Source organism: Erinaceus europaeus, chromosome 1, assembly GCF_950295315.1.
Source record: "Erinaceus europaeus chromosome 1, mEriEur2.1, whole genome shotgun sequence".
Taxonomy (NCBI): domain Eukaryota; kingdom Metazoa; phylum Chordata; class Mammalia; order Eulipotyphla; family Erinaceidae; genus Erinaceus; species Erinaceus europaeus.
The window spans coordinates 101913168-101940364 of NC_080162.1; the positions used below are offsets into that span (position 1 = coordinate 101913168).

A 27197-nucleotide genomic window follows, 5' to 3' on the forward strand; every position below is an offset into this window, starting at 1 on the left:
TACCTTGAAAATGCAAGTTCAGTGGAACATTTGTCAACATACTTTTGTGAACGTAAATTCTACATTACTAAGCTTCATATGTCCTCATGATTTTTCAAGTCACGATAGTTACTTGTATATTAAGAATTTCATGTCCTCCCCCCATTTTTGGATGTGGTTATTTGTTGTCTTGTTGTTGAGTTTGGCAAGCTCTTTATATATGTTGGTTATTAAACTCTTGTCTGATGTATGGCATGTAAAGATCTCCCATTCTGTGAGGGGTCTCTTGGTTTGGGTAGTGGTTTCTTTTGCTATGAAGAAGCTTTTTAATTTGATGTAGTCCCATAGGTTTATACTTGCCTTAGTCTTCTTTGTAATTATATTCGTTTCATTGAAGATGTCTTTAAAATTTAAGCGGAAAAGAGTTCTGCCAATATTTTCTTCTAAGTATCTGATAGTTTGTGATGTAACATCCACTTGGAATTTACTTTTGTGTTTGGTGAAATACAGTGGTTCAGTTTCATTCTTCTGCATGTTTCAACCCGTAGTTTCCAACACCATTTGTTGAAGAGACTCTGCTTTCCCCATTTGATAGTCTGGGCCCCTTTGTCAAAGATTAGATGTCCATAAGTGTGGGGCGTACTTCTGGGCTCTCAGTTCTATTCCACTGGGCAGTGTGTCTGTTCATGTTCCAGTACCAAGCAGTTTTGATGACAGTGGCCCTATAATACAATTTGAGATGTGGGAGTGTGATGTCTCCGGTTCTGTTCTTTTTTCTCAAGACTGTTTTGGCAATTCTAGGTCTTTTCTGGTTCCAGATAAACATTTGTAGCATATGTTCTATTCTCCTAAAAACTGTGCTTGGGATTTTGATGGGGATAGCATTAAGTTTGTATATGGCTCTGGGTAGTGTATTCATTTTGATGATGTTAAATCTGCCGACCCATGAACATGGAATATCTTTCCACTTCTTTGTGTCTTCTTCAATTTCCTTGAGTAGTGACTCATAATTTTCAGTATACAAGTCTTGGACAGAAAAAATATTCACCACAAAAGAGATCCAAAAGGCCGAGAAACACATGAAAAAATGCTCCAAGTCTCTGATTGTCAGAGAAATGCAAATAAAGACAACAACGAGATACCACTTCACTCCTGTGAGAATGTCATACATCAGAAAAAGTAACAGCAGCAAATGCTGGAGAGGGTGTGGGGTCAAAGGAATCCTCCACTGCTGGTGGGAATGTCAATTGGTCCAACCTCTGTGGAGAACAGTCTGGAGAACTCTCAGAAGGCTAGAAATGGACCTACCCTATGATCCTGCAATTCCTCTCCTGGGGATATATCCTAAGAAACCCAACACACCCATTCAAAAAGATCTGTGTACACATATGTTCTTAGCAGCACAGTTTGTAATAGCCCAAACCTGGAAGCAACCCAGGTGTCCAACAACAGATGAGTGGCTGTGCAAGTTGTGGTCTATATACACAATGGAATACTACTCAGCATCAAAAATGGTGACTTCACCGTTTTCAGCCGATCTTGGATAGACCTTGAAAAATTCATGTTAAGTGAAATAAGTCAGAAACAGAAGGATGAATATGGGATGATCTCACTCTCAGGCAGAAATTGAAAAACAAGCTCAGAAAAGAAAACAGAAGTAGAACCTGAAATGGAATTGGCGTATCATACCAAAGTAAAAGACTCTGGGGTGGGTGGGTGGGGAGAATACAGGTCCAAGAAGGATTCAGAGGACCTAGTGGGGGTTGTATTGTTATATGAGAAACTGGGTAATGTTATGCATGTACAAACTATTGTACTTACTGTTGGATGTAAAACATTAATTCCCCAATTAAAAAATGGAAAAAAAAAGACTAAAGAAGAAAAAAGAATAATTTCCAGATCTAGTCTGTACTTGTTATAGTTTCACATCACAGGTCATTGTTCTATAAAGCCTCCCAGCAAATGACAACTCTCATCTTTGTATACCTTACGTTGAATAATCATGATTTAGTTTCTTGGACTGCTGCTATTTTTCAACAGTATAAAAGCACATTCCCTTGTCATCAAGGTATTGACTAAAATTTATTTTTAATTTGATGATGGCAGCATGTACTACATTGTTAGGGTTTAATGTAATAGGTTATTAAAACGACATCATGAGAATGCATGAAATCTCACACACAACATTCACAATACATGACTTTTTTGTTGTTGGTTTGCCCTTCATAACAGCATTGCGTATGTGGTGACACCTATATACTTCTATTTAAAACCAAAATTCCAATGAGAGAAAACTTCATGTATTAAAATACGACAGAATCATGTTAACAGTGTTAGTTCCAAATAAGATGGATCACATGACTTACAGTCGTGTTGGTAACATGTAGTTTAAAATGAAATTAAGCAAAAGGTAATGCTTTGGGGTTTTTAAAAATGTTCCTTTGGGTTGTAAACATTTAGGCTCATTATGGTTCAACTGTTCAAAGCTTCATACCTTTTGTACATGCAGGTGGTAATATCTGTAATATCCTGTGTCTGATACTAATTTTTGAAAGTTGTGTAACTTCTCTTGGTATCTTGGTAACCATATACTTACTATAAACATTGAGATATGTTTAATTTTGTCATGCCTGCATTTGTAAAATATATCTTATGTATTTTATCAAAGATCCTTACTTGTAATTTTCTACTTTGACACCCATTTCAGACAGAGTTCAGTGCAAGCAGGTTAGGGGTAGGAGGAGAACTGGTAGGGGAGAAAACATTTTGCCTTAAGAATTAAAAAGTACTTTAGGACTGCTTGCTGCAATTTTTAATGCAGGTAGTGAAAGCGATTTTAGAAGGTTAGTATGAAATAGAATGAGCATATCTGTTTTCTGCCCTTTAAGAAGTGCCTTGAATAGTAGTAACCATGACATCACAGAGAGATACAGAGCTTCAGAAGAGGTAGTGAGTCCCTGAAATTCTCTTTTTTTTTATGCCTAAGTGTATAGTACTATGATGCCTAGAGGTGGGGTTCTCTTGTCACCTCTTATAGGTGCTTTCACATTTTGTGCTGTGACCATAGCAGCCACATATAGTAGTGCAGACAGCCTCAAGACTTGTTCATGCTAGTATAAGAAGAAAAATAGAGACAACTTTCTGGTTTTCTCTAGCAGTTTTGATAATATTTCTATAGATGTTCTACATTATATCTTGGGGATAACACCCCATCCCAGACAATCTGTGGACTTTGGGGTCATCTCTCAATTGCCTAGTTGTATCCTAATATCAGAACCTCTTTTATGGCTGGGTATAGATGAATTTCTTTGCATGACTTGACTTTGATCCTCTGCACTGTCCAAATGTGGTCTGGAACCTCCTGCTTCACAAACAGCATGTCTATAGCTCATTGCCCCTTGCCGTACATTCACAGTCTGTGAACATACATTATCTTGATCCTGGAAGAAGTATTCAAAACTTGGCCTATATTCGTTCTCCAAAACACTTGTTTCTAAGTCAGCTCTTGAATTGTATCCTTTCAGCACTGACTAGAGTCACAGATTGGTGCATTGCTCACTTGAAAATACTATTGGAGTTCAGTCCATCAGAAGACTGGCTTGCTTTGTTCATCTATTTTTTTTCTCCTTGTTTACTTAGAGGACAAAGATAAGCATTAGAGTTTGAAAAAAAATATTAATGAGAAGTCTATCTTTCCAGTAAACTAATCAAAACAGTGTGTATCCACTCTATAGATGAAAGTGTAATATAGGACTAGTTCTTTAAAATGCGACTTTTACAAAAATGAATCTTTTCTGATATGCTCATTCACAAAATGTATGTTAACTTTAAGACTGTAGTGATGGAGTAACAGGCCAGAATTTAAAAAAAAGAAAGAAAGATGCTAAAAAAGGAACTACTTTCTATTCTAAAATTGAACATGTATTTGTGAAGAAATTGTAAGAAAGATATAGCTGGATTAATTATGCAGTATTGTTCTAAAAACTGAAACTTGAATCATTATGATCTTGCTAGGTATGCTGTTCTTTAGTAAAAAAAAAAAATGATAGTCTGTACTTGAGAAGTGCCTAAAATTGCTTTGTGTTGATTTTCATATGCATTTCATTCATTGTACTTATTTTCTATGATATACGTGCTTGGCCTATTGATGACAGCCAGCCCTGGGGGTTTCTAAGTCACAATTTACTGTTTGAGTAAAAAGTTAAATTAGAAATAGCCACCTGAACTCTGAATAAACCATTGTTTGAGGAAAAAAAAAAAGAAAATAGGCTGATAATATGTGACAGGTAGAATACTAATTGAAATCTTCCTGATTGCTAGCAACTATAGTGAGAAGACTGACATACAGTGACATAAGAATGAATACTTCAGGAGCTGGGTGGTAGCACAGCGGGTTAAGCACAGGTGGCGCCAAACACAAGGACTTGAGTGAGGATCCTGGTTCACAGGTCTGCAGGTGTCTATCTTTCTCTCCCCCTCTCTGTCTTCCCCTCCTCTCTCCATTTCTCTCTGTCCTATCCAACAACGGTGACATCAACAACAATAATAACTACAACAATAAAAAACAAGGGCAACAAAAGGGAATAAATAAATATTTAAATTTTTAAAAGTTTTTTTTTAAAAAAGGATGCATACTTCAGGGCTCTTCAGACTAATTTGAATTTCCACTTACCACCTCTGTAAACTTGGTAATGTGAGTTCTCCAGTTTCTCTGTTTGTAAAATGGGGCCTAAATACATATCTCATGGGAATGTAATGTAATGCAATACTATGCATATAGAAGCATTCAGTAAATAACTGACTTTATCACAGAGATAATTATTTATTGAGCAACTGGCCCGTATGTTGTTGATTTTCTTATGACCAAGGTGATGTTCCTATGACCTTGACACTTAAGAGTAAAAGATCACTTGATTACAGTTACTTATATAGGCTAAATCATGTAGAATAATCGTAACAAATATTAGCTCAAACTGCATTGAGCCTAAATCTATCTAAGAAAACATCAAAAATAAAGGGAAAACAGAAACACAAAAATTTCTGTGAGCAACTAAATATATTACATACACACAAAAGTGCATGTATATATTCCTGAAGTCCTCCATTAGTGTCCATCAGATCTCAGATTCTTGTTGACTGAATGATTTTACCTTAGTCATAGGCGATACCAGTGTCTTCATCTGTGAAATCTTTGCAGGGCTGGTGAAGTAGTTCACGTGGATGGTAAAGTAACTCACTTAAATACTTTGCTATGTGCACAACCCTACCCACAAAGCATTAAGGAAACTTTGGTGCTGTAGATTCTTTCACTACCCTCCCTCCCTCCATTGCCTCTTCAGTCACTCCCCCTGCAACCCCAACCCCCACCCCAGCCACTGGCCTCTGTCGATCAAAACAAACAAACAAAAAATCTCTTCACACGGTTGGCAGAATTGCTCACCTTGACAGTGCTCTTACTTTGCTATGCATGCAAGTCAGGTTTGAGCTGACCTAGGGGAGACATTGGAGAAAGCTTCAGTGTTGTGGTGTGTGCCTCTTGTGTTTCTCTCTCCCTCCCTCCTTTTCAACCTCCCTCTATCCCTCCCTCCCTCTGAAAAAGTCCAAAGTAGTAAACCCTGGCAATGACACAGACAACCAAAGACCTCTGTGCTGCAGATCAAAGAACTCTAAGGCAGGGAGGGGCTGAAAATGGACACAGTGTCCTATGCTGGAGAAAAAATGACAAGTTGGTGGAGGATGTGGTGTCTTTCATGGGGAGACATGAAACTGACACTTGTGACAACAGCCATCTTGCAAATCAACATCCCCCATAAAGTGATCCTTGAAAGCAGAAGAAGGTGAGCCCCACAAATTCCAAGAACTTTTTTTTAAAAATTATCTTTACATATTTTTTGGATAGAGCTACAACCAGAAATCTAGAGCAAAGGGCATGATAGAGAGGGAAAGAGACAGAGAGACACCTGCAGCCCTGCTTCACTGCTCTTGAGGCTATCCCCTGCAGGTGGTTACTGGGGGCTCAAATTCGGGTCCTCTCTCTCAGTAACGTGTGCTTAACCAGGTGTGCCACCGCTCAGCGCCCCCCCCCCCCGAACTTTTAACTATACATGTATGGTATCTAAAATTCATTCTTCCTGGGTTCTTACCCTACTAATTTTTTTCTTTTTTAAAAAAGAAACATATAATAAATTTAGTCTCCTCAGGATGTTAGGGATAAGGAGTTCCCAGTTCAACATGAAGGCCCTTGTGAGGACAATTATAATTCCAGTGGATCATCTGTGTAAAGTACAAGTAAAAGTGAATGATCTTATGAAAATGATAAGTGATTACAAGTAGCCCCACGTTTTCATGTTTGAAAATTACAAAGGGTTATTCACTTCCAATGGTATAATCTAAAATTGGTTGGCAATGACTCTGCTCAGTATAATTATTGAAGTGTCCAAGTCACATGGGCTTATCCTCAGTAGCTGTCACAGAGGGGAAAAATAGGAAAAAATGCCGATTTAGCTACCAGCATTAAATGTGTTACTATTTTCTGCTTCACAGATTAAGAAGTATCATTTCTAAGTTGTGGTCTGTTTAAACTAATTGGATGTCTCCTAAGTATAAAAGCTTGAGAAATGTAAGAGAGTAGCTATTTTTTTATTGTAAATATCTTTACTACATGGCATGTGAGTTGATGCTAAAAAGATAAATGGAGCTCAGCCTGGTAAGTGAGGAAAGAGGAAATGAAAAACTCCTGTGAAGGCAAAACAAATAGCTTAACAGTGGAGAAGTGAATATGATGGAAGAGGCTAGTCACTACATTCTGTTAAATGTTTGAAAACTGGAACATTGTATAAGCTACAAAAATCTGAGAGTTGAGGAGGTGCCCTAAGATATCTCTGTAACAAGTTTGCAGCAGTAATAGGATTAATATTTGTAATTGTTAAATATAGGTTAATTATGTATTATGAACTTGCAGTTTTTTTGGTGAAAAGTGTGTTCATGTATTGACTCTGTGCTCTAGAAAGATGACTGTTAAGTGTAGCTAAGGATCCCTAGATACTTAAATTTTTTTTGTTGTTGTTTTCATGCTTTATGTACAATCATAGTGCTTAGAAAAAATGAACTGCCCTTGTCAGCGGGGAAGCAGTTACAGAAGCCAGACCTTCCACCTTCTGCAACCCACAATGACCTTGGACCCATACTCCCAGAGGGATAAAGAATAGGAAAGCTATCAGTGGAGGGGATGGGATATAGAGATCTGGTGGTGGGAATTGTGTGGAATTGTACCCCTCCTATCCTACGGTTTTGTTAGTCTCTTTTTTTAAATAAATAAATAAATAAAATTTTAAAAAGAAAGAAATGAATCCTGGGCTGGGTGGTGGTGCACCTGGTTAAGTGCACGTTACCATGCACAAGGACCTGGGTTTGAGCCTCTGGTCCCCACCTACATGGGGAAGGCTTCATGAGTGATGAACAGGGCTGCAGGTGTCTCTCTCTCTCTCTACCTCTCCCTTCCCTCTCAATTTCTGACTGTCTTTATCAAATCAATAAAGATAATTTAAAAAATTTTAAAATAAGAAATGAACTCTAAAGGATATATCTTTTTAGGGCCGGGTGGTGGCACACCTAGTTGAATGCATATGCTTCAGTGCTCAAGGACCTAGGTTTGAGCCCCCAGTCCCCACCTGCAGGGGGATAGCTTTGTGAGTGGTGAAGCAGTGTTGCAGGTGTCTGTCTCTCTCTCTCTCTTTCTCTATTACCCTTTCCCCCCTCCATTTCTGACTGTCTCTATCCAATAAATAAAGATAATTTTTTTTTAAATGTTGGTATTCTTCGTGTTGGTTTGGTCCCCTTCCCCTTACCTCTGAGAGAAATGGTTTGGTCCTTGCTAGTTTCGCGCCCCTCTTTCTCCCCGCCCCGGTATGCTAAGGACGTCCAGAGTCCCAGCAGCAGCAGCGGAAGGAAAACATGGGGAAGCACATGGTGTGGTGATTTGCCCGTTCGTGAGTAAAGATTAAACTGCAGCTTCTCAGCCCAGCCGTGTGTCCACAAGTCTCTGTCTCTGTCTACCGCCGCGAAGCTAGCCCGGCCAGCTGGAGCCCCCAAAACGACAAAAAAAAAAGAATACAAACTTAAAAAAGAGGATATATCTTTTTACCTGCACTTTTAAAATTCTATTAAAAGATGAGAAAGTCTTTATTGAGTTAACCAGTGAAATAATCACATATATGTTAATTGTTTGAAATATTTGTGGAGGTCACAAAATATTGTTGTCTAAATACAGAGTTGAAAAAAAAACCTAAGATAAAAAGAATGAATACTCTGAGCAAGGAGTATTAACTCAGTTAACCTTCCACTAACTCTAGGAGGTTCACTCTTTCCCAAAAGTTTATTTATTTTATCAGTTTATTTATTTATTTTTTGAGGGCAGGGAGTTACATTTATTATACATTAACGGGTTACAGGCCAGTTACTACCAGACCTGCACAAGATTGTACTGCAGCACCCAGGTTTTATCACAAAGCCATCAGTTTATTAACAGTTAGGTATAACTATTATAATTTCACACTTTGACAATTTAGTCCAAGAAAGAGTAAGTTGATTTTACATACATGTTTGTTTCTGTCTATCCATCCAGGCAGCCATCTGTTATCTACCAATCATCAAATTAAAGTCTACTGTGAATATTTGTGATTTCTGCAATAAATCATTTTAATTACAGCCAGAGAATTATGCTGCATCAATAACTTTTCTGTTATTTTAGGGTTTGGACAGAGGAGCCAAAGGTCACATTTCCACTTTTAGCAGCATTGTTACAACTGTTAATCAGAAGAAAGAAGCTGCTGAAAATAGAAGTTCACCTACACATCTTGTTTTCCCTAACATCAAGAATGGTAAATTTTTCTGAAGTTTTTTTTATTGTAATTCATAAAATATGCATAATCAATAGATACTGACTTGAAAGTATATATTTAAACTGTTTAAAATATATTTTAGTTACTTAGCATTGTTTGGTCCAGTTAGTTGATAAATGAAAAATGAAAAATAAGTATAAATATTGACAAATAAATAAACTTTCTATGTGGTTGTCACTTAGAATGAGAGAATGAAGTACAAAACTCATGAGTTAATAAGAAAGTCTGGTTAGAGAACCAGACATAAAATGGTAACAAAAATTTCAGTAGATTTCTTTTGAGCAGTAATCAACCATATAGATAGGATGCAGGTCAGTAAATATAAGAAATACTTAGATATAAACCTTAAAAGAAATGGGGAAAGCCAATATGAAAGAAAAAAAAAAATCAAAACCTTATCAAAGTCCTAAAAAGTACCTTGAAAGGAAAAAAACAAGAAAAAAACATGGCATAAATATAGAGATGTTAGGCACTCCCAATTTATCCTCTCTATTGTTTCAGAAGGTTCTTTGGAACTTGAGGAAATGATGCTCTATAGGTCTATAAGAAGATAGGCCTGAGAGCATTAGAAGAAAATATTGAGAAAACCATTTCTCTGCAGCACTTGATATCTAAAGCTTTGCTGCTGATCACATTGTTCCTGTAATAGACAAATTACTGACTGTGTGTAATAGACAAATTACTGACTGTGTGTCAGTAAAAGTATTGCATATAAATGGTATTAAATTATCCCTTGGTGTACTGCACTAAAGTAAAAGACTGGGGTCGGGGGGAGGGTTCAAGTCCTGGAACATGATGGCAGAGGAGGAATTAGTGGAGGTTGTATTATTATGTGGAAATGTTATGCATGTAAAAACTATTGTATTTCAGTGTCAACTGTAAACAGTTAATCCCCCAATAAAAAAATAAAAAATTAATACCTATAAAAATTATCCCCCCCCCGTGGAGTTAGATCAACTAGTTAACCTATCAAAAGTAATATAGATTTTTAACTACAAAAATTCAAAATGCAGACTTCTTTATCTTTCTTCTTATGCCAATACTGCCATCTGTTAAACAAAACTTGATAAATTTGAGTAACTAGGAAATGTATTTATTGAGGGCCATGCGGTGGCACACCTGGTTAAGTGCACATAGTATGAAGCACGAACATCCTGGTTCAAGCCCCAACTCCTCACCTTCAGGAGCAGTGAAGCAGGTCTGGAAGTGTCTATTGTTCTCCCTTCCTTCCTTCCTCCCTCCCTCCTCTCTCAATTTCTATCTCTATCCAATAAAATAGAAAAAATGTCTTCCAGAGGCAGTGACTCATAGTGTGGGCACCAAATCCCCGTATTTATCCTGAAGCAAAAAAAAAACATATTAATGGGGGCCAGGTGGTGGCGCACCTGGCTGAGCACACACATTACAGTGTGCAAAGACCTGGGTTCAATCCCCAGGTCCCCACCTGCAGGGGGAAAGCTTCCCAAGTGGTGAAGCAGGGCTGCAGGTGTCTCTCTGTCTCTCTCCCTCTCTCCCTCCTCCTCCCCTCTCAATTTCTCTCTGTCTCTATCCAATAATAAATAAATATTTTTAAAAATGTATTTATTTACTTATTGCAAATTCTGCATTCTATTCACAGAGCTACCTCCCTAGCCAGATAATTTGTTTTTTGATGTTAACATTAAGTGTAGAAAAATATAAATAAATTGACACAGACATTGTTGGTAACAGAGTTTGTTGGTTTACTCTAGGAAAACAATTTGGCCTTATGTATTGTAGGTCATAGTATCGTTCATTTGCTTTGATCCTCTTGTAGAAATCTTGCCTAGGAAATGTGAAAAATGCAGAGGACATGGAGTAGCCACACCTGACTGTGCTCACATGTTACCATATCCAAGGACTGGATTCAAGCCCCCAGCCTCCACAGTGGGGCAGCTACATCATCAGTGGATCAGAGCTACAGATGTCTCTCTTTCTCTCTCCTTTGTCTCACTCTCTACTTCTGTCTCTATAACTAAAGAAGGAAAAAAGGAGAAACATAGTCACCGGAAGAGGTGGAGTTGACTTAGAGGCACCATACCCCATTATAACCCTGATGACAAAACAAAAACTTACATACATCTTAACAAAGCAAAAAAACAAACCAAAACAAAAAAAACACAGAAAATGCAGTTATGCTAATAAAGCTATTGATAATAGAAATGTTATCTACACGTGAAGCAAAATGGTATGAGTAAAATATCGATATAAGGTAGCTACTGAAATTTACAACTTAGAAGATTTTATACAATGACAAGTATATAAATTATGCATGTGTATGCAAATTTGAAAGACTAAATAGCAATATGCTGCGACACTAATACTGGTTGCCTTATGAGGGTGTTGGTTTTTGTACTTTTTTGAAATTTTAAGACGTGTGGGGCACTGATAAAAAGTTAATTGTCGGGAGTTGGGCGGTAGCGTAGTGGGTTAAGTGCACATGGTGCAAAGCTCAAGGACCTGCAAAAGGACCCTGGTTCGAGCCCCCGGCTCCCCACCAGCAGGGGAGTTGCTTCATAAGTGGTGAAGCAGGTCTGCAGGTGTCTATCTTTCTCTCCCCTCTCTGTCTTCCCCTCCTCTCTCCATTTCTCTCTGTCCTATCCAACAATGAAGACAGACAACAATAACTACAACAATAAAACAAAAAGGGAATAAATATCTTTAAAAAAGAAGTTAATTGCCATAGCTGGTGATATCCTTGAATCATGAGGTCTTTTAAAAATTAATAAAATGGGGAGTCGGGCGATAGTGCAGTGGGTTAAGCACATGTGGCGCGAAGCGCAATGATCAGCGTAAAAATCCCAGTTCAAGCCCCTGGCTCCCCACCTGCAGGAGTTGCTTCACAGGCAGTGAAGCAGGTCTGCAGGGGTCTGTCTTTCTCTCCCCCTCTCTGTCTTCCCCTCCTCTCTCCATTTCTCTCTGCCCAATCCAATAATGACATCAGTAACAACAATAACAACAACAACAAAAAAGACAACAAGGGCAACAAAAGGGAAAATAAATACAATTTTAAAAATAAAATATGTGTATAAACAAAAATTAATAAAATGAACAAGGCAAAGGAAGAAAAGGCAAAGGATGTGAACAAACCAATAAAAAAAGGAAACAGGAACCTTTAATACATATGTAAAAGATGCTCACTCACTAGTATTTAAAGAACAAACTAAAATAAGAAGTTAACATTTTTCTGGGCTGGTGGTGACACACCTGGTTGAGTGCATGTTGTTATAATATGCAAGGACCAAGATTTGAGCCCCTGCTCCCCACCTGCTGGGGGAAAGCTTCACAAGTGGTGAAGCAGTGTTGCAAGTGTCTCTCCATCACCCCCTTCCCTCCCAATTTCTCGCTGTCTCTGTTCAATAAATAAAGATAAATGAAAAAATGAAAATAAAGAAGTACAGAATAATAGAAGTTATTGATAGTCATAACCTACTTCATTAGGATCATTTATCCTAATTCTTAATTGCCAAATCAGTAAAAAACAGATTCTGGGTCAGCCAGATAACTCACCTGGATAGTGAATGTTTTGTCTTCTCATAGGGAGTGACTCCCTGATTTGGCATTCACTACACAGAAGAAGGCTCCAGTGCTGTGATATCTTTCCCTTTCTGTCTCTGTTTCTCTGTCTCTGCCACTTAATTATTTATGGGATAGATACAGAAGTCAAAAGAGGGAAAGGGGAGATAAAGAGGGAGAGAGAAAGACATCTGCAGCTCTGTGAGGCTTTCCCTTTGCAGGTAGGGACTAGGGCTTGAACCTGGGTCCTTGTGCATTGTAGCATGCATGCTCAACCAGGCATGCCACCAGCTAGATCCTTTCTGTCACTCTCTGTCTGAAAGAATCAGACAGTAGTGAAACCTAGCAATGACGAAATCAACAAAAAACTTAAAAGATAGTTTTTTTTGGGGGGGTTAAGTAAAAAATTTTTTAATTGATTTAATAATGATTGACAAGACCTTAGGATAAGAGAGGTACAATTCCACACAGTTCCCACCACCCGAGCTCTGCATCCTATCCATTCCATTGGAAACTTTCCTGTTGTTTATCCCTCTGGGAGTATGGATCAAGATTTTTTGGGCGGTGCCGAAGGTAGGAGTTCAGGCTTCTATAATTGCTTCTCTAGTGGACATGGGCGTTGGCAGGTCAATCCATAACCCCCAGCCTGTTTCTGTCTTTCCCTAGTGGGGCAGGGCTCTGGAGAGGTGAGGTTGCAGGACACATAGGTGAACTTGTCTGCCCAGAAAAGTCAGGTTGGTGTCATGGTAGCATCTGTAACTTGTGGGCTGAAAAGCATTAAGATAAAAAACATAACAGATTGTTTAATAATCAGGAACCTAAAGGTAAGAATATAGCAGATGAGATTTGGGGTCAGCATTTTTGAAAAAGCTAGGAAGTCTATTTTAGGTATATTCCAAGGGGCCCATCACTTGACAGCTTCATTTTTATTCTGTATAAGTACTCATTAAGATTAGAAAATACAGTTGGGGCTAATCCCCCTACCCCTTTTGGAGTAACCCTGCCTTTGGTTTTTTAAATTCTGCTTTAAGAAACCTTCCTGATTAGGTTTGGACTATATCAATTATTCGAATTATCATTATGATATACAACCATCCAACTTACTGATGCCTACTTTTTACCCAGCTATTGTGATAGCTGTTGAATAATAAAATGGTGGCTAGAATTTGGTCCTGACCTTTAAGCTATGCTAATGGTATTGTGGGGGTTACTTTCTCACTTATTATGACTTTGCCATAAGAAAATTTGCCTGCTTTTCTGTCCTTGAAAGCTAAATTTCTTTATTCTCTACCCTTAGTCTTCTGTGATCCAAGTAAGTATCTGCAAATTGTTTGGCATCTGGAGTTTTTTCCTTTAAATCATGTACAGTTTTGTTTGATTCATCCATCTTTTAAACACAGTCAGGTTTCTTATTCATTAGAATTATTTTAATTACATTTTGTTTATGCTTTTATTGTTAGTGTCACCAGGACTAAAACTTTGAGTGTGAAAAACAGGCATTTTAGTCTCTTGCTAGTTAAAATAAAATAAAAATTGTTTGTATAAAAAAAATAAATTCTGGAGCCATTGAAGACAATATAATAGCTACTGCAAAAAGACTTTTATGCCGGAGGTTCCAAGGTCCCAGGTTTTAATCTGCAGACCACTATAAACCAGAGTGAAGCAGTGCTCAGATGTCTTCCTGTCTGTCTGTCTCTGTCTCTGTCTCTCCTCTCTCTCTACATGTGTATCTTTCTCTCTGTATCTCTCATTAAAGTAAAAATAAATAAAACAAATTTCTATGCATTGATCCTACATTTTGATTTCACACAGCTTCATTTTGTCTATACTACTGATTTATGCCTGAGCCAAACTTGCCAGTTTGTATTCCCACAATGAATACTGACTCCTGACTTGGGTATATATATATATTGTGAAACAGTTGCCTGACAGTGTCCCACCTGCTTGGGCTTCCATCACCAGGCTGGCTTCCATGGCCACTATGCCAGATTTGTGGAGTCTGCACTCAGCCCAGACCTCAGCTTGGCATATTTGCACACATCAACCACTCCAGAGGAATCCGTCTCATATCAAACTTCTTTTTTTTTTAAGTTTTTTTTAAATTTTCCCTTTTGTTGCCCTTGTTTTTTATTGTTGTTGTAGTTATTATTGTTCTTATTGATGTCATTGTTGGATAGGGCAGAGAGAAATGGAGAGAGGAGGGGAAGACAGAGGGGGAAAGAAAGACACCTGCAGACCTGCTTCACCACCTGTGAAGCGACTCCCCTGAAGGTGGGGAGCTTGGGGCTCGAACCGGGATCCTTACACTGATCCTTGTACCACTTCATGCCACGTGCACTTAACCCACTGCTCTGCCACCCAACTCCCCTCATAGCAAACTTCATAGAACTCTGGTCTTGAATTCCTCTAGATGTCCTGCCTGGTTATCACCTAAACCCAACTGTGCTGTGGCATTCATATGTCAGGTTTTTTGTTTTGTTTTGTTTTGTTTTGTTTTGTTTTGTTTTGTTTTGTTTTTTGAGTAGGAAGTTCAAGTAAGCTTTCTAAATGTAAAGTAAGCTTATCATCTCCTGATCTTTTGAGAAGCCTCTCCCTCCCAGCAATGCTGTTTCCTCAAAGATGCATCATCCTTGGCAGTTACTATAGTTTTTCTCCCTCTTCTCTGGTAGCAGGACCTATGCTGGGTTTTCTCTAACAGCTTGTCTCCCAGTCTGATCTTCAAGTGGTATTAGAGAAGCTGCAAAAGCCCAGCGTGGGCTTATCTAACAACTGAGGGATGCCTTTCCTCCCTGTCGATCACGTGATTAGGTATGCCTGTTGAGCTGGCTGTCCTTTAAAAAAAGATCAGAGAAGTGTAGGAGTTTTACCTACTATAGCAGATGCTAGGGATGATACATCTTCAGAGAAATAAGAGAGATGATAAGTAAATGGGAGGTGGTTAGTAGTACATCCTCTTATCTTCCTTTCTAAAGTGATGCCCCCTCTTAGACTGATTTTCAAACATTTCAAAAGCAGTGAAGCAGTTCTCTCAAACGCCTTTTATTTTAAAAGTTATTTTAACTACACTCTTGATAATTCAGAAAAGAGTAGACATGAACTCTGACATATGCCACAATGGAAGTGGAAATCTCATGAGTTTGTAATAGTCTGGATTTGATCCTAACTCTACAACATGTGACCTGTTTTGAGCCTGGAAATGTTATTTAACCTGTTTTTGTCTTTATTATCTGCAAAATAGAATAAAATACCTCATAAGACCTTAGGGAAGGTGCCAGGGGTGGCACGCACACATATTATAGCGCACAAAGACACAGGTTTAAGATCCTGGTCGCCACCTGCAGGGAAGAGCTTCACAAGTGGTGAAGCAGGGCTGTCAGTGTTTCTCTCTGTCTCTTTCTCTCTCTACCTCCTCTTCCCCTCTAAAGTTCTCCCTGTCTCTGTCTAATAAATAAAAATTAAAAAAAGACCTTGGGGGAAGAGGAAGGGACACTTAAAAGCATTAAATTCTACAACTTATGAAATTCAAAATATGTGAATGTTAATATATAAGCATGCTAAATTGAAGAGAAAGGGATTGTGATGAGTAGGAGTGAACAGCAAGCCCAAATCTAGGTGTGGATTTGGGAGTTTGCGATGAAAGTTTGTTGCAATTGCCTGGGGAGGACCCTGTTCACCCAGAAGTTTAAGAAGAGGTACACATTGACCCTAGGTCCTCTAATATGTCTGTGGGGAGCATACCTCAGTTAAGCCCTAAAATTGGCCATGCTTGGAAAGAGTTGCAGGTGAATCAGTTAACTCTGAAATTTCTGGGTTGCTTGGATAAAGCAAGATGATGGATGGGGTCCTATTGTCTTTGGGGAAGTAGGAGTAATTCAGCTGGGAAGAAGTGCAGGTTAATGGATTTGATTAACTCTGGGGTAGCTGGGAATGGTGTGAGAGAGAGGGGTCATGAGTGGGGTCCTGTTATCTTGTCAGTCAGCAAGCAATTAATCTGGGAAGTGGTTCAGATGAACACATTAAGAGATTACCTCTGGAATTTAGTGACTGGGAGGGGAAGCAGTGGTTTCTTTCCTTTGATGTCTCTCAGCTGCTGGAGATTAGCTGGTACAGAGTGTCATCAGTTCTGAGCTGTGAGAACTGCTGTCTGTGGGCTCAGTCCTAAAAGCTCACCCCTGAGGAGGAGGGATCATTTTTCACCCCAGGGCAGCTCAAGCTAATTGAAGTGCCACTGAGTTCCCAAGATGCCTGATGTTGTGAAATGTTAAACATCTGACTTACATTTTCAAATGCAGATGTTGCCTGCTTGCTTGTCACATTTAGTCCACCCTTTATACCTTAGTGTCTTCTATTTCACTTTGGAGAACCAGCTCTCAGGGCTCTAGAACTCATTCCCTACTTCTTGGACAAGTCAGCCTTCCTGTAGCCAGATAGAACCCATTTAGATAGAATCCGACTGCTGGTATTCCCTCTGCTTTCTCTTCTTTTGGGTGATGATGATTGTAGGGATCCTTTTCTGAGCTGCTTGTGGATTTTTTTATTTTGTTTTTTTTGCCAGTTTGTTGAAGAAGACACTGCTGCAGTGGTCCGGGAGGTGGTACAATGGATAAAGGATTGGACTCTCAAGTTTGATCCCCAGCAGCACATGCACCAGAGTGATGTCTGGTTCTTTCTCTCTCTCTTCCTATCCCTCTCATTGATAAATAAATAAAATATTAAAAAAAAAAAAAAAGAAGATACTGCTGCAGACTCAGTTTGCAGTCTGGGATAAACTAGCAGGGCTCCATTGTCAGGCTGCCATCTTGCCAGAAGTCCTTGTTTTTCCATCCTTCTTTTCAGGATCACCTGTTAGTGAAAAGTCAGAAATGATATTCTAATTTCCTTTTTTTTTATTAACTTCTATTTCCATTTCTTTGTCCTTTTGCGCTATACTTGAGCAAATGTCCTCAGAATTCTTTTGTTGATGATTTCTATCATGTTTTTAATTATATAGAAATTCATTCTCCCTTATTACATAGTTGCACTATTTTTATTTCCCTTGTGTGAATTAATGGTAGGTATGGGGGGAAAACTGCACACTGCTTGATTTCTGTTTCTTCCAAGTTGGCTTTTGTCTATCATTTTATTATTATTATTATTATTGCCTCCAAGGTTGTTGCTGGGGCTCAGTGCCTACACCATGAATCCACTGCTCCTGGAGGCTATTTCTTCCCCTTTTGTTGCCCTTGTTGTTTTTGTCATTGTTGGGGTTATTGTTGTTATTGATGATGTTGTTGTTGGATAGGACAGAAATGCAGAGAGGAGGGGAAGACAGAGAGGGGGAGAAAGACACCTGCAGACCTGCTTCATCGCTTGTGAAGTGACTCTCCTGCAGGTGGGTAGCTGGGAGCTGCAACTAGGATCCTTTTGCCAGTCCTTGTGCTTCACGCCATGTGCGCTTAACCCACTGTGCTACCGCCTGACCCCCGGCTTTTGTCTATTCTAATCACTATCTTCTGTACTGAAGGGATTTGTCAAGAAATTTGATAACTTTGTTTTTCTACTTAAGGTTAATAGAAGTGCTCAAAAAGATAATTAAAAGGTAAAACATGGGGGCCGGGTGGTGGAGCACCTGGTTGAGCGCACATGTTATAATGCGCAAGAACCCCAGTTCGAGCCCCCGGTCTCCACCTGCAGGGGAAAAGCTTTGCAAGTGGTTAAGTTGTGCTGCAGGTGTCTCTCTGCCTTTCTTCCTCTCTATCATCCCCTCCCTCTCAATTTCTGACTGTCTCTATCCAATAAATAAAACTAATAAAGTTTTTTTTAAAAAAAGGTAAAACATGGATAAGATTTGTTGATCATAAGTTTCACTATAAGGTGATATAAATAGCTTATTGATTGGGGAACACTAATTTTCATATCTTTACTTATTTATTATTAGATTGGTCAGATTCCCTAGAAAGGAGATCTGCTGTTTCCTCTCTATTGGGAGGGGCAGGTGAAGATATGACTGTCAGTGTTCTGTTTGCTAGAGTCAAGAAGTTGGAAGTCTTTGTAGTGATCATTTGACATTCAACAACTAATTATTTACTGACCCTATTTCTTGGTATAGTTCTCTGAAGGAATTTTTATTTGTTGTGGCACTGGGGATTGAATCAAGAGTCTCACATATGCATGGCACCACGACTGAGTGGCTTCCCTAGGCTGATTTTTTTTCTCATTTTTTAATAGAGAGAAGGAGATACCATAGTACTGCTTCACCATCTACAAAGCTCTCGAGTAATAGTGTCACCAGCACTATGCCTTTTCTATCAATTTCTCTCTAGAAGCAGGGGCTAAGTCCTGGGTGTTGGAACACCCAGTTAAGCACACACATTACCATGCACAAGGGCCCAGGTTTGAGCCCCCACTCCCCACCTTTAGGGGGGACACTTTATGAGTGGTGAAGCAGGTTTGAAGGCACCTCCATTTCTCTCCTTCTCCCCTCTCAGTTTCTATCTGTCCTATCCAATAAAAATAGAAAAGAAAAAAATGGGCACCATGTGTGTTCTATTTGTAGTGCTGGCACTGAACCCCAGTGATAACCCTGGTGGCAATAAAGAAAGAAAAGAAAAAGGAATGAAGTCCTGAACTAAGGTTTATCAGAGCAGATCCAAAGACTCTTAAGTGGGGATCGGAGGCAGGGGAGTGGGCAGATGGTGATTGAAAGAGAGTTAGAGACCCATTGTGTTGTATGCTTTACATTGGGTAGTTCTCCCCCGCTAAGAGAATTGCATCAGTCCTATTAATTTCGAGGCCCGCTTGGCCCCGCCCCTAGGAAACCCGCCAGAGTTCCAGAGTGACAGAGTTAGAGAGTCCGAGAGTTCCTGAGTTCCTGAGTTCGAGAGTTTCAGAGTTACAGAGTAAGAGAGAGTTCCACAGTGGAAGAGTTTCAGAGTTCGAGAGTTGAAGAGTTGCAGAGTTCGAGAGTTCCTGAGTTCCAGAGAGAGAGTTGAAGAGGGTTCCGGAGTTCCAGGGTGAGAGAGAGTGTTTGCGCCACCGCAAAGAGACAGCTGAGTTCTGTTTGGTGATTAGTTTGTCTTAGTTTATGAATCGTTCCTGAATAAAGAAATACAGCTTCCCTGCCAGCCGTTGTCTCCACGTCTCTGTTACCTGCCGTGAAGCCAACCCGCCCGGCAAGAGCTTCCGAAAAATTTAACAACACCATTGCATTATGGTAGAAATAGTTGTCCATTGGGTGATAGGAGGAGAGTGTAAACACCTATCATGGGGAGAGAAGAAACTATTCCTGTGACAACTAATATTTGTAAATTATTATTTCCCCCAATAAATTGAGTTCAGAAAAAGTAGAGTCCTGGGTTCTTCCTACTGAACTCCCAGTATATTGTCAAATACATCAAGCCTCTTGTTTGTCTTTGCTGCCATTATGCTGGCCAGGGATACCAGTCTTCAATCTACTAATCATGTGGCCAATTTAAAATGTGTGTCTTCATGGAAAGTTACTTATTACTAGTTTCCACCCAAAGTCAACCTATCAGAACTTCCTGAAAACTGCAAGTTAGCATAAACTCACACCCTTATATTATGATCTTAATGTAAAAAAAAATCTATATGCTGCCATCCCCCACAACCCTTATTCTTCTTGCACTGACTTCAAGTGTTTTAATGTTTCTAAGCAACCAACTAAAATTGGCAACTCTATATTAAAGTAAAGGGAAAATGACTACTGCTTACCAACTTAGCACAGACTGTTCTCAAGTATTGGCTGAATGAAACTTAAATGACAGGTTTTCACTGATAAATATATTTTGGTTTTTTTTCTTCAAAGTATTACGATATTATATATTGCAGCAGAGCTACAGATGAAAGAACAAAGATTTGCCTGTTCTATTTATAATATCTGTTTGAGATTTAATTAATCTCTCATCACCATAGTTATTTATTTTTCTCTTTTGAATTAGATTTAATAACCATCTGTGAGAACAAGCTGAAAGCCTGTCTCTGGAAACAGTGCCTTGATAGTCAGGGACATGAGAGCAGCTGTGATCTGTTATTCTTCCTTTCTTAGTAGCTGAATGTCACATCCTGTAGTCTGGCGTTCATTCACTAATGTGAGCAAAGGATTCTGCCTTTTCTTTTGACTCGTTTCATTAACGTAGTGCATTAACACAGTGCACTACTCTTCAGGCGATGTTACCTTCTGAACTAAAAATAAATCTCATCCGCGCCTCTCATTCTCACCTCACCCTGTTGTCAGTCATCTTGGCCTTGGCTTTATTATTTTATTTATATAAGGAGCTCCCTAACTCAGACTTTGTCAGAACCCAGCTCTCTTACTAATTTTTTTACTTCTACATCAGCATGGTATTAATAAAAATGAGTGGGTATACAAATGTGTATGTACGTTCTGTGGGTGAATAAGTTAATTTCTATGTGAATGAGTCTGTTCATATCTAATAGCGGGTGTTCATAGCCTAGTTCAGAAAGGTGTGTGGGAAGGGATAGTCAAGGGTAAACCTGGTGAAAAGGAAGGGAAACTGCAGAGAAGCCTCCAACTATAGCACTGTGAGAAAGAGAAGACTGCCATCTACTTCTTACCTGCTGAGGTGTCCTTCTCTTGCCTATTAATAAAGATCCCAAATATATTCCTAAAGAAATAATTTGTAGGGGGGTCTGGTAATAGCACAGCAGGTTAAATGCACATGGCACAAAGCGTGAGGACTGGCGTAAGGATCCTGATTGAGCCTCTAGCTCCCCACCTGCAGGGGGGTCGCTTCACAGGCCGTGAAGCAGGTGTCTATCTTTTTCTCCCCCTCTCTGTTTCCCCTCCTCTTTGGATTTCTCTCTATCCTATTCAACAACAACATCAGTGGCAACAATAATAATAACAACAAGGGCAACAACAAAATGGGAAAAAATGGCCTCCAGGAGCAGTGGGTTCGTGGTGCAGGCACCAAGCCCCAGCAATAATCCTTGAGGCAAAAAAAAAAAAAAAAAAGAGTCTGTAGATATATCTAATTTCATTTGTTAATAATAATAAACTTTTTTTTCAGGGAAGGAAAGAAAATCAGGATATTCTTAAATGAAAGTTGATAAAATTTGTTGCTAGTGGATGTGCTCTCTAAAAGAATGCATTAATTGGACCAGGTGGTGGTGTACCTAGTTAAGTGCAAAGACTCAAGTTCAAATTCTCCACCTACAGAGGAAGAGCTTCACAAGTGATAAAGCAGGGCTGCAGGTGTCTTTGTCTCTTTCCCTTTGTATCTCCCTCCTTTCAATTTCTCTTTCTTTCCAATAATAAATAAAGGAAATCATTTTTTTATTTTAATTAATTTATTTAAGAAAGGAGACATTAACAAAATCATAGGATGGGGGTACAACTCCACATAATTCCCGCCACCCAATCTCCATATCCCATCCCCTCCCCAATAGCTTTCCCATTCTCTATCCCTCTGGGAGCATGGACCCAGGTTCCTTGTGGGTTGCAGAAGGTAGAAGGTCTGGATTCTGTAATTGCTTCCCCACTGAACATGGACATTGACTGATTGGTCCATACTCCCAGTCTGCCTCTTTCTTTCCCTAGTAGGGTGAGTCTCTTGGGGAAACTGAGCTCCAGGAATGCATTGGTGGGGTCTTCAGTCCAGGAAAGCCTGGCCAGCATCCTGATGGCATCTGGAGCCTGGTGGCTGAAAAGAGAGTTAACATACAAAGCCAAACAAATTGTTGAAGAATCATGGACCCAAAGGTTGGAATCATGGAGATGAAGTGTTGGGGGGTACTCACTGCAAACTCTAGTGTACTACTGCTTTCAGGTATATATTTTCCCTAGTTTATGGATACCTGTGAACATAAGCTCTATCTCTAGAACCTGGTCTATATCTAGGTTTTGGGACTTTGTTAGGAAGTGAACCACCTGGGATGGAATTAGAGAATACTATGAAAGGAAAGGTCTCACCCGAGTGATGAAGCTGAAGAGTTGTCGTTCCACACCTGAAGTCTCTGGACACAGTCTGAAGTGAAGCGTGCTGGGGTGGCACTCGTTGCGTTGATTAGGTTGCGATCAGTGGATGCAATATTATTTGATAAGAATTGGGAGAAACATATGGGAAAGTGGGCCCTACCCTAGGGTCCCAAAACTGGGGGAAGTTTAGGCTCTATGGTGGAGATGTGAGGTTTCTGTTGTCTTAGGGTTCAAGAAGACAATGGATAGTTACTGTTATCATCACATTTAGTAATTGGGTTAGCTTTGAAAAGTCTCTTTGTTAGACATACAATCAATTTTCCCCCTCTCATATAAATTAAATAGTGATTTATATTACTACAATTTAATAGGTGTGTACATAAACACCATTCCCATCACCAAAAGATTGTGTCCCATCCTGCCCACCCACCCCCACCAACCCCCACCCGCACCCCTCCCACCCCCCCGCCGGCCCAGGAAGCTGCATGCCCACCCTCGGGTTCACCACAGGGCTTTTACTTTGATGCCCTACTTTAAAAAAGACACATACTACAATTGAAAGTATGTGTCTTTTTAATATTTTTGTAAATATTTGTCAGTTGGTTGTTTTGCTTTTATATGTTTTATTAGGAACTCAGGGAGATTATGAAACAGTGCAGTTTTTGGTGCTCCAAAATTATATTCGCTAATTTTATCAATGTTTTCCTTGTATTTTTGAGGTAATGATTAGTTTTACCTCTTTCAATATCAGATGGTCATTTATATCTACCTTGGGTTTCCACCAGTAAAATACATGTGAACAATGCACTTAGCATGTTGCATAGAAAAGAGTGTGTGTTTAACACTGCTACCTATTATTATTTGTGTATAATTTATTTATTTACATAGGCACTGAGAATATAAGCATATCTTCCTAAATGACCAATTTCAGTAAAAAAAAAAAAAAAAGTAAAAGTAAGTAATCCACACCATTATAATTTTATTCTTCTTGACTGGGTGGTGGTGCACCTGTTTGAGCATACATGTTACCAAGCAGAAGTACCCGGGTTCAAGCCCTCATTCCCTACCTACAGGGGAAAAGCTTCATGAGCAGTGAAACAGTGCTGCAGGTGTCTCTCTCACTATGCCTCTCTTTTCTCTTCTCCTTCTCTCTCCCTTCTACCCTTTCCCCTCTCAATTTGCTTCTATCCAAAATAAATTAAAAATATTTTAAAATAATAATTTTATTGTTCTACCAAATTCTAAGGACCTTTTTACATCTTATGACCTGTTACAGGATTATGCAAATACCCCCACTGACCAACCCTTTTGATTCTGTGAGAAAGATTTGTTTCTTTAATAGATGAGTGACTAAGAAAGATGTGGTATACATATACACACATATTAGAATACTACTCAGCTGTTAAAAATCATCTCTTTTGTCATCTCTTTTGTCTCATCTTGGATAGAGCATGAAGGAATCATGTTAAATGAGATATGCCAAAAAGAGAAAGATGAAAACCACATCTCACTAATAGGCAGAATTTAAGAAACAAGGTCAGAAAGGACAAAGACAAAAGAAAGATGGACTGGGTTGGTGTATTGCACCAAAGCAACAATTCTGGGGAAAGAGGGTTTGGATGGGGTTGGGAGAGGTGGGGAGAGTTGGGGTACTGATGCATGGTGGTAGAAAAGGATGTAAATTGAGGGTAAGAGTGTTTTGCTGACACGGATCACAAGGGAGATGAGTAATTACACCCATGTGTCAACAACTCTACTGTAAACCATTAACCTGGAGTACTACAGGTCTTTCTCTCTTTCTCCCTCTGTACCCCTCTCTAACTTTACCCTCCCTCTCAATTTCTGTCACAATCAAAAACAAAAAAAGGAAAGAAAAATAAACCAAAAAAGGCTATCAGGTGCAGTGGATTAGTTGTGCAGTCGCAAGCCCCAGCAATAACCCTGGTAGTAATTAAAAAGAACAAAAAAAAAAAAAAAGAAAGAAAGAAGAAATGGAAAGAAAAAATGAGGGCAGGGAGGCTGGGCAGTGCCACACTCAGTAGTGTGCATCTGCTACAGTGTACAAGGAAAAAGCATGGTTTCCAGAAGGAAAAAAATCTAAAATGAATCCAATTACCCAGAAAAATGATATGTAGTATCATTGTGGTACATTTACACAGTAGAATACTACACACAATTCAGTGCATGTGAACTGTAATGCTATTTATGTTACATTAGAACATACTGGACTACATCAGATAATTTCATATCCATTCTATTATGTCAAGTAACCAATAGAGTCAAGTATGGTACAGTGACGTTATCATGAACCATAATCAGGGTTAGTAAAGCATTTCCTTGTGAAGCTCCCGCTTGACCCATATCTTATTTAGAAGTGTGTTGATTAGTATCCAGGTATTTGGAAACAATCTTGTTACTGGCTTCTAATTGGCTACTATGTGATCAGAGAACTTCCTCTGTATTAGCTCGATTCTTCAAATTGTGACCCAGGGTGGGATCAATGTTGGTATTTTCTGTGGGCACCTAAAAAGCATGTACATTCTACTGTGGTTGGGTATAATATTCCATAAATGTCTATTAGTGTTGGTTGATGAGGTCTTCTATGTTCTTGCTGATTTTCCCTCTAATTTTATCTGCAATTGTAGTTGGAGACTTCAAACCCCGATGGTGAAATGTGCATTTTCTCCTTTCAATTCCATCAATTACTTTTGTTCCCTTTATCTTACAGTTCTGTTATTTGGTATATTCATACTTACAACTGCTATGTCTTTTTGGTAATCATCCCTTTTATCATTATATAACATCCTGTAATTTCTTTATTCTGATTTTGTTTTATCTGATATTAATATAGTCACACTTGCATTTCCCTTCACCTGTCTATATTACTGGTGTGTGGTGGTGTGTGTGTGTGTGTGTGTGTGTGTGTGTGTGTGTGTGTGTGTGTGTGTGTGTATACAGCATGTTGTCGGGTCATACATTTTTTAATCTACATTTGCCAAATTTTCAACTTATATATTTGGGCTATCTATCAATACATTTAATGTCATTATGATACATTATGGTGTGAGTCTACTTTTTTTTCTTTTCTATTGTTTTTAATGTCTTTATGTGGACTATCTAAACACCTTATTTTTTTTCTGCTTCATTTTTACTCACTTGCAATATTTTTGAAAGGCTGGTGTAGAAATTATATTACACATGCACATAACTCATAGATATTATTTTACCTGATAGTGTGAAAAATAAGCAGAATATTTTCTTTATATCTCTTTACTCTTCTTTGGTTATAATTATCTAAATTATATCTTTTACATACATTTAGAACCATACCAGTCAGTGTTATATTTATTTCCATTACTAATAATTTAGAAAACTCAGAGGAAAGTCTGTCATACTTACTAGTTGCTTCCTTTCTACTTAGACAACAGCTTAATACATCCTTATTTTTGTAATTACTTTTTAAATGATTTCCTTTGCAACCTAATCAACACAACAAGTGCCACCCCAGCACGCTTCACTTCAGACTTCAGGTGTGGAACAACAACTCTTCAGCTTCATCACTCGGGTGAGACCTTTCCTTTCATAGTATTCTCTAATTCCATCCCAGGTGGTTCACTTCCTAACAAAGTCCCAAAACCTAGATATAGACCAGGTTCTAGGAGATAGAGCTTATGTTCACAGGTATCCATAAACTAGGGAAAATATATACCTGAAAGCAGTAGTACACTAGAGTTTGCAGTGAGTACCCCCCAACACTTCATCTCCATGATTCCAACCTTTGGGTCCATGATTCTTCAACAATTTGTTTGGCTTTGTATGTTAACTCTCTTTTCAGCCACCAGGCTCCAGATGCCATCAGGATGCTGGCCAGGCTTTCCTGGACTGAAGACCCCACCAATGCATTCCTGGAGCTCAGCTTCCTCAGAGACTCACCCTACTAGGGAAAGAGAGAGGCAGACTGGGAGTATGGATCAACCAGTCAATGCCCATGTTCAGCAGGGAAGCAATTACAGAATCCAGACCTTCCACCTTCTGCAACCCACAACGACCCTGGGTCCATGTTCCCAGAGGGATAGAGAATGGGAAAGCTATTGGGGAGGGGATGGGATATGGAGATTGGGTGGCGGGAATTGTGTGGAGTTGTACCCCCATCCTATGATTTTGTTAATGTCTCTTTTCTTAAACAAATAAAAAAAAAGAAAATACTAAGTAGAATAAAAAAAAAAAAAGACACATACTTTTAAAGTGTTTTCTGAGTTAGTAAGAAATGCTAAAATTAAAAGTGGACAGAGCTATATAAATTGTTTCTGTAAATTTAAAAAGCTATTAAATATTTCTTAATTTTTCTTTTTATTGTCTTTATTGGATAGACACAGCCAGAAATCAAGAGAAAAGGGGAGGGAGAGAGGGAGAGAGACAGACACCTGCAACACTTCTTCACCACTTGTAGAGCTTTTCCCCTACTGGATGGGACCAGAGACTTGAACCATGGTCCTTACTCAATTGTAACGTTTGCGCAACCAGGTGCACCACCACCTGGCCCGAAAAAGCTATTAAACTGTAAAAGCAGTGAGTCTCCGAGAGATACTTCCTGAAGGTCAACATTCAGGAAGAGGAGCTGGGAAAGAAATTCTCTATTACAGCTATAAATAACTTTTAGTAGAAGCTACAGCACAGTATCTATTGTGGGTAAAGTTGTGGGGAAGAGTGTTGAAATAAGCCCTCCAGTAATGCCCTTTCACTATGTGCAGGTTTTTCTGCTCTTATGATCCCAAGGTAAATGCAATTCAGAACAACTCCTTTCTTTTAGTTCATATTGAAGTAGCCTGGCATTGTACCATTTGTAA

At 39.0% G+C, this 27197-nt stretch overlaps 1 protein-coding gene across 5 annotated transcripts in view; it reads left to right on the plus strand.

Moving 5' to 3' along the window:
* The window catches only part of HECTD2 (HECT domain E3 ubiquitin protein ligase 2), a 123556-nt gene that overhangs the window by 35743 nt on the left and 60616 nt on the right, over nucleotides 1-27197 (plus strand). For all 5 annotated transcript variants that reach the window (XR_009550093.1, XR_009550094.1, XM_060191905.1 and 2 more), the window contains exon 2: nucleotides 8729-8858. Coding sequence is in view for 3 of the 5 variants with exons in the window: in XM_060191905.1 (XP_060047888.1) it covers nucleotides 8729-8858 (130 nt within the window). In the remaining 2 variants the exon portion in view is untranslated. The remainder of the gene's footprint in view (nucleotides 1-8728; nucleotides 8859-27197) is intronic.